Source organism: Silene latifolia, chromosome X (genome assembly GCF_048544455.1).
Source record: "Silene latifolia isolate original U9 population chromosome X, ASM4854445v1, whole genome shotgun sequence".
In the NCBI taxonomy this organism is placed as follows: Eukaryota; Viridiplantae; Streptophyta; class Magnoliopsida; order Caryophyllales; family Caryophyllaceae; genus Silene; species Silene latifolia.
In genome coordinates, this window is record NC_133537.1 from 317,075,236 (window position 1) to 317,083,823 (window position 8,588).

General features: G+C 35.6%; 1 protein-coding gene across 1 annotated transcript; it reads right to left on the reverse strand.

The window, feature by feature from the left end:
- Nucleotides 1-1,345: 1,345 nt before the first annotated feature.
- On the reverse strand, nt 1,346-5,738 carry LOC141617757 (uncharacterized). Its single transcript, XM_074434915.1, has 8 exons — nt 5,568-5,738; nt 5,029-5,101; nt 4,799-4,890; nt 4,594-4,694; nt 3,790-3,859; nt 2,359-2,386; nt 2,166-2,214; nt 1,346-1,655 (listed from the first exon to the last, which is right to left on the reverse strand). Exons 2-8 carry the CDS (start codon nt 5,039-5,041, stop codon nt 1,622-1,624), a joined length of 387 nt encoding a protein of 128 aa, XP_074291016.1. The 5' UTR covers nt 5,042-5,101; nt 5,568-5,738; the 3' UTR covers nt 1,346-1,621.
- Nucleotides 5,739-8,588: the final 2,850 nt, after the last annotated feature.

Consider the following 8,588-nt stretch of genomic DNA (forward strand, 5'->3'; position numbering starts at 1 on the left):
AGACTGTGTCCTCAAGTTGAAATAAAACAAAGTAAATGGAGTGTAAAAGTAAAATAATGTGGTTGGACACAATATTTTTAGAGAGTATTGTTGATTATTAACGTAAAAATTTCCACTAATGTGAGCACAAAATGAATTTGTTTGAATGGTTCACAAAGGTAATACCAAGAAAATGGAGTTCATGTCTAAAATTTCTTTATTGTTAAAGTCACGAGACAGTTAAATCTCTATAGGGTTACAAGCATCTTCGTGTAATTGTGTCTCCCTAAAACGTGAGCTCGGCTGGAACAGTTTTTTTTTTTTTTTTTTTTTTTGGCGACTGTAAATGAAGGTTTTACAATCGCATGGCTGGAACAGATTAGGTTCGACATGCAATCGTGAATTGTGTGCCCTAATACAAGCGATCTTGCAAGCTTATGTACAGAAATTCTCTAAATTTTTGTAAATTATATCCGTCTCTTTATACCTATTTCTTTTGCAGGCTGAATGATCACGGTTAAGCTGGCAGAGCTACCTAAATACCCATCTTATATTTCCTCAAGACCAATTCCAGTCCATGAACACTCAATTGATCTTTCTTAAGACGAATTTATTCGGTTTATGTTAAAACATGTCACATAGCACCTAATATTAATAAATCGGAAAAAACTCCCGCTAGTTCCTAGTTTTTCTATTTTATTCCTTTTACTCGTCTTAAACAAGAATTTGCTTTCCTCGTTAGCTCAACTTTTTATATTTACAGTACAAAAGTGAAAGGTTTGCTGTAAATATGATTCTTACTCGTGCTAATAAACGTCGTCACTTGCTTATAGTGATTAGTGATGCTGAAAGAGTGATGGTACCATAATTTTTTGTTTTTTTGGTGTTGACCAGGAGTATCCCCTACCGACAGCTGGGACAATCTCCTTGGGGATACCAGAATTTGACAGCTAGACAACTTGATTTTCTGGAAACGATCCTAAACATTATATTTCGCACATTAACTTTGACAAGAATTGTCTGAAAACAACAAATTCAATTCATTTGCCAATGGCCACAAATTGAGATCAAATTCAATTTAATTCAATTCATTTGCCAAGGGAAAACCGGTTTTTTTAACACAGAATATTTACCTAGATAGGCACATAATCAAATGGTTGAGACAGACCAGATGAAATAAGCAAAGCAAATATTTTGAGAGTATGATCACCTCAGGTGACCGTCTCTCACAAGTTTTTGTGCAGATGTTTTCCCATATGTGCGGCTGATGCCCAAATTTAATACCAAGCACCAGAATACAAACATTGTCCATAAAATCAAAGCAGTTTGCATACAACAATCCATTTTCATTGACAAAGCAAGAATAGAAGACGACTTGGGTGAATAAGAATTAAATATCATAATTGATACACAACACGTATTGCCTATAACCGATGAAAAGAATGCAAATAAAAAATATATAATTTGCACTAGAATTTGATGGCTATGCTACATAAACATACATCCTTAACTATGAACCCTGGGATGAAGATACTTATATATATATGTGTTTAATACGCTCCCATGGAGTTGTACTATTAAACGTTTCCATCATCTACATCGTTACAATCTCGTGCATTAAACAACCTGTTCACCGTCCATCTCAAGAAGCTAATCTTGCCTTCTTAGGTTTACCCCTAAGCAAATAAGTTCATAAATCATAACCACATCATGCGGTAAGCTATGTTAGTAGGACTCTTCAATTTTACTATTTTAGGCTCGTACTTGTGTCGAACAGGACACTAAGGACATTGATATGGATTATGGAATACCAATCCAACACCAAAGACATGCATGACACTGACAGAAATAAGAGACAGGTGTATAGAGCATATGATCAATTTTGTTTCGATTTTTAGACTTATGTCTCAAACATTTGTCCATTTAACCATAAAAACTCCATATACTTGATATTCTTTAGAAATATGTAACATGTCCTTGTACCCGTATCCTCATTTTAGGGTAGAGCCATCGTGTGTCAAAGATTGGTATATTGTACCCGTGTCCGAACCCCGTACCCGAGAACGAGGAACATAGGCCGTAAGTAAGAAACTGGCAATCGTTGGTGATTGTATATTTACAAGTCGATCTAGTTAGAAGAAAAGACCAAGTATTTAGGCATAATAAGACTACAGTTTGTCACTTACTGTCCGTTTGCAGGCAAGCTTCCCCCCTTTGATCGTCCAGAACCAAAATCTGACATTACAATTATAAGTGGTCATACATGAACCCAGTTAGCATTTTCTTTCCACATAAAAAAAAAGTAAATTTTAATGAGAGAGAATCATATTCATCAAATAGAGATACATAAGAATGCATAAAACGAAGGTGAAAGCTAACCATCACGCCCACCAATGCTCTCTTCAACCTAAACAAAAGCAAGGTGTATGGCTGTTAAATAATAGTCGGAACGAAGAGGCAGAGGAATGCACAAAAATCAAACAATAGGATTAGTTGGACTAAGGGCTGTTATTTTAACGAGTAAATACACGTGGTTGAAGATACAAGATAAAAGGAAAAGGTAACTCTATTATACTACAACACATACAAAATTTAAAACATTGCAATAGTGTTTCCGGTTTTTGCGAGGCCTAAGAATTCTAAGACAATATATCTCGGCTTTGGATTTTTATGGAATAAGGCAATCCTCGCTAAACTCGCAACGCTTGTGGTTACTGTTGTGCATATCATGGGAAATCATTGAAAGTTTGTGACTTATAAGAATGCTACAATCTACAGTGTAAACAGCATAAGAAAATTCCGATGGCAGAACAATAGATCATGTTTATGGATGTAAAAGAAAGCAAATTGCTATCAACGATTATACCCAATCATGCTAATTTTAGATGGATCTTACTTTAAGAAACCCGAATGATATATGACCCACCAAACAGTCTTACATCAAACTTAAAGAATCAAATTCAGATAAAAAAACTAAAAACCAGATAGTCAAGAGTATAAATCCATAAACAAGCAGGTCAAATATCCTACACTAACCATCTTCTACGTCTACAACAAAGTCGGAGAAGAGGATTCAAGTGTTGTCGTGAAAGGATGCAGTTCAAATACAATACATCCCGTGGGTTTTTATAATACATGCCATTGTCACATTTATAGATACACGCTACTTGAAAAGAGTTATATTCAGATCAAAGCTCAAAATCAGATAGACAAGTCCATAACTCCAGAATCCAGATATATCTCAGGCTAAACATGCAATCCAAATATCCTAAACAAACTTCATCACTTTCTATGACTACTACAGAAGGCTCCAAGTATACAAGCACTGTCACTTAAGTTCCAGATCAATTACGATTCTCCCTATGTTCTTTTACAAAAACAACATCCTCGTATTTAGAGACACCACTCTCTCTTCAATATTTCTCAAAATATCACCCAAAATCATAAAACGTACTCCGTATAGTCTTGTGCAAACATTTTCAGCCACAAATTTAGTGATAGATTCTAGAAATTTGTCAACCTTTTTGTTATGTATTGAAAGACAAACAGCTTTTTCGAATATGAAAATGCTATACAAAAGAAAGGAGGGAGCAAATCATTGATTGATAGAAATAGTAGTATAGTGCAAACACTTTCTTAAGACTTCAAGCCAATCAATTAAAGGCTTAATCATCAGTTAAATGGTTTAATCTGTAGCACTTTAGCTGGAAGCCTGGAATAGGGGGGAGTTGAAGGCGGTGTAGCAACGAACAGAACAAGTTAATAATTTTTTTTTTTTGGTGACTACAGCACAAGTTAATATGAACATACAGCAGGCGAGGTGACAGAAGAAAGAGAGAATATTCTATCTTCAGGTTGAAACTTCCTCGGCCTCTTCAAGCTGCAGCCAAAAAGATAGGAATTGTACGTGTTACTCCATCTCAAGCCACTCTGGATATACAAGTACAAAACATGAAGGCCAGAGAGTTGCAAATTCTGGAGATAATAACTTGTCATTAGGTCACGGAACAATGAACTAATGAACATTACAACAAAAGGACTCCGAAAGTACCCGCCTTTCACAGTGTCTATAAAGGAAAGAAACACTGAAGTGGTAAGAGTCTAAGAAAGTATATCTTCAAATGAACTACTCTAATTCCATAAAAAGAGGATCATTTTTTATTTTTTTTTATTTTTTTATAAAAAAAAAAGAGGATCTTATATTAGATGTTCTTATGTAAGGAACACAAACCACCAAGGAAGCAGTCACTAATGATTTCACTAATTACAAAACCGATTTAAGTTTTTCTATGTGATAGACAAGGCTTTGGGGGAGACTTAGGGGGAGTACAATTTACGAGTAACCATTCTCCCTTGGTGGTAGGTATTCAAATATCAAAGGAGAAGGGTTGACTTCCATACGGGGTTTGAACCTAGATCATGGGTACCACTCTCATTACTGACCACCTACGAACTTTTCGGTTTCCAACTACATCTATAGAAAATACAGACTATTTTCATGACATAACAAACAAGTGCTTATAAAGAATATCAGCATTAAACAAGGGTAATGAATTTGATGGACCAAGGACATCAAAAGGGAGAGAGTATAAGAAAATCTGAAAAACTATGTACTTCGTTGCCGACTTTGATGAACTTAGGAACCCTTCAAACCCTTTCAAAACATGCCCAAAATGATTTGAATCTTGCAAATAGCTTGTCTCTAAGTCATACACCTACATATTACACACATTATAGTGCAAGTAAGAGCTTCAGATCAGCAAACTACAAGAGGACTCCAACAACAAATAGTGAATATAAAGATATCCAAATTTCTCACCTGTTTCTCAATATTTCGGAGCTCGTCGTGAAGCTTCTCCCTCTTGCTCAAAAGGGTTGCAAGTTTAGCCCTCGGATTAGATGCCTTTTGCCCTGGACTCAATTTCAACCAAAATTACAGCACTATACATCAACAACAAAAATTACTTTCAACCATAAATTATTACCTAACATGTACAGTATACAGCATTAACCGTACAATTAAATTCGAAAAAAGTTGAACATTTTTACCATTTAATTCCATGGGCAAAAGTGCTCTACTTCACAACAGCAGCAAAACTTCAACTTTCCCTTAATTTTTCGCCTGGTACAAAGCACAACGATGTTGAAATTCCAAATTAAGATGATAAATTGGTTCAAAGTGCAATTTTTGAATCGTCTTCAAAGTACAAATTAGATGATAAATTGCTTCAAAACCCCGAAAATGGAATCATTAACTCAAACGCCCAACACATTCTAGAATTGAAGATAACATAATTTGGTTGTCATAAAGATAAAAACTTTCCAGGTTTTTTTCACTCCCTCTCGCTCCCAATCATTTGTTTACTTTTTAATTCTTTGTGAAAGATATCGAAAGTAAACAAATGAATGAGACGGACAGAGTAACTAATTCAGAACATGTATTCAAAAAAAAAAAAAAAAAAAAAACTAAAGGCCTAAAACATCATCTAAATTATGGTTTTTTCCATAGTGTTTAAATTAACTAACACACAGACAAGAAATTTAAGTAGAAATTATTAAGAAAGGTAAAAAAAAGGTGAAAACTTTACCTTGTTTCTGGGTGATGTTGAGTATGAAATTTGTGGGCATGAAATACAAAAACAGGCTAATTTAATTGATTATAATATGAGTTAAGAGTAAAATTTGAGTGGCTGAAATGCAAAATCAAATACAAATTGAAGTAGCAATAATGGAAGGAATGAGAGAGTTTTACCTGCGGTGAAAAGTCGATGAAGCAATTTGTGTCGTTTCATTTTCGCCATTGGAGTTTGACAGTGACCTCATAATGCCAACTTGGTCAACATTTTCAATTTTTTTTCGGAATGGGTTTCTTGTTTGGGGTGAATAAGTTTACGTTTGCACTCAAAAAAGGATGAACCGGATCATTTGGTCTAGATCGACCTTGAGTCCCTTACCATATTTATTTAGGTTTGATCGATCCTCCTTTATTGGGGGTGAGTAGGTTTAGATCTGCACTAAAAAATGTTTCGTTTTTTGCATCTTAAATTCACTTATATTGATGCTTAAAGTTTGTTCTTTACATCTTAAGGCTTGCCTGGATTGCATGGAATAATTAGGGGGTAAATTTTAATTGGGTGATAATTAAAAATATAAGTTTTGCATATATGAGTAATGATTAATGTGTAGATGCTTTACTTCCTTAATCATTACCCAAGGGGAGGTGGGTAATGTATTAAACCTTCATGAGAGTAATAGATTCGGGAGGTGAATAATTACTCTCAAACCAAACATGGAAAACGTACCGTTACATATCACTCCTCTATTCATTCCCCCTTTTACCCCCAATCCAAGCACACCCTTATTTGGAGAAATCGAAGCATAAAAATATCGGACACGGGTGCTGTCTATAAGGCTAGTTTCTTGCTATTGTACCAACAATATTAATAGTCACTTAAACAAGAATTCCATGTTTCCGTAAAAAAAGAAAATGAGATAACATCACCCCATAATACTAAGTTCGGCACCACCATACTGTTTATGAGGATGTTGTATCTTGCATTGTTTTCTTGCCGTGTTAATGCTATGCCTGAATAAAAATCCTGTAAATTTTCACAAAAATTGTGACAAGAATACCATGTTTCAAATATGAAGTTCACTAGCTAAGTATTGCAAGAAGTTATATTGAAAGTTACCTCATAATTTATCCATGAAACCAATTAATTAAAGAAACATCCAATGTTTCTTTTAACTTCCACCTAACCAAGATTTGCCAAGATTGTCATGTATCAAACATTTCATTACTGTCTATAAAACTATACAAATACCACATATAATTATACTGCTTAGTGCATAAGAACATCATCCAAACTTTCTTCTAAAATCTCGATCCTCAACTCCGGAGTATAATAATGTCTCTTGAATTTTCTTTACTTATGTTCCTCATAACTGGAGGCCTACTTCATAGCCTGGCTTACCAAGACGGCCTAGGTCCGTTTCCGAAACGGGGCAAGCCAGCTGAAATGCCAGGGTTATCCCGAAAACATGCTGCAGCGAGACCGCATATGGGTGAGAACCCACTTCCCTTAAACAAAACGCATGCCCCTCAGCTAAGGGAAGCCCCACCAATGCAGCAGGGTCATAAACATCACAAGGAAAGTGATAAATCTGTTAAGGCGGATCCTAAGCCGTCTCATGAACACAAATCAAACCCACATCGAAGAAAACCAGAGCCGTCATCCAAGCATAAACTTCATGAACCAGCACGAAAATCAGCAAAGCGCGCTAAGCCTGTCCCTGCTGGTGAACCACGGACTCACTTGAAGCGTCCTTTACCAAATGATGTAACGAAAGGTTGCAAGAAACCGGTCACAGTGAAAAAGCATCAGTGTGGCTTTAGAAGGGTTTGAAACACGGTCATCACTTGATACTAATAATACATTTTAGGATTTTATATTTTCAATTGAAGTTGTTTCAGAATATCCTAAATCGATTCAGACGTTTTCTTCCAATCCTTACGAAAAGTATTAACCAAACAACAATGGAAAGTGTCTTTCCTTGTACGGATCATATTTCAGGAGGAACCGACTTATACGTCTTGCATTTACTGCTATATAATAATTAAAATGACCTGCGTAAAATTAAATCTAAGGAAGTCATGGTGTACAACAAGATTTAGAAGAAAGAAGTACTCATAAAGTTGTACTCAGTTTAAACAAGATCTTATTACCATATGCTTCCGGTTGATTTACATGAGTGCGGAATGTCAATCATGCTTCCGGTTGTTAAGTTAGATGAAGGTGAGAACTTGACGTTGATACCCTTACAAGTAATGCGCACAGTATCAGCTCTTGGCCTACCGTTTAGAACCCAATATCGACCATGAATGATTAATGTGAACTTGATAACTTGGTTTATAACCAAATCTTTAGCCATTGAATCAACAATCTCATCTTTGAGGTATGGAGCGCTGACGCCCATGTCCAACTGAATGCTCTTACGTTCTTGGGGATCTGCGTAGAAAGGATCCATCTGTATTGAGGAAAGTAACCCCTTGCCATACTTGATTGACACTAAAAGAGGCTCGATTGCTATTTTATCATCTTGGTTAGTAAAGCTAAGCTTTAGGTTTAGATCCGCTGACACGTAATTGTGAATATCAACATTGTTAGAGATTTTCATAGAAGTTACCTCCAGTGAGTTAAGCTTTAATTCGAAGGGAAGATCACTGGCTAACAATACTGCCACCACAAAAAATGTTGCAAAGAGTCCTCCAATGCAGAGTATTAACACCACAATACCAACAATGGGACACCAAGAATCCTTATTTTTATTACTAAAGCAAGAGGACTTGTTGTTGGTGGTGCTGCTGCTCATCCCTTGAGTTTCGTTGCTCGGTTGGTATCGTCTGGTTGAATCACTAGATGGATTGTCGTTAATTCGTCGACAAGTTTCAATCTCTGATATTTGTATGGTAGATACTGAACTATATATGCTTTCTATAAGAAACGCCATTATAGAGGTAAATAATGTAATATTTTTGTTACCCCTAACTACTAGGGGTAGTTAACTAATGACTATATTTAGGTAACAAATAATTTACATCTTCAACA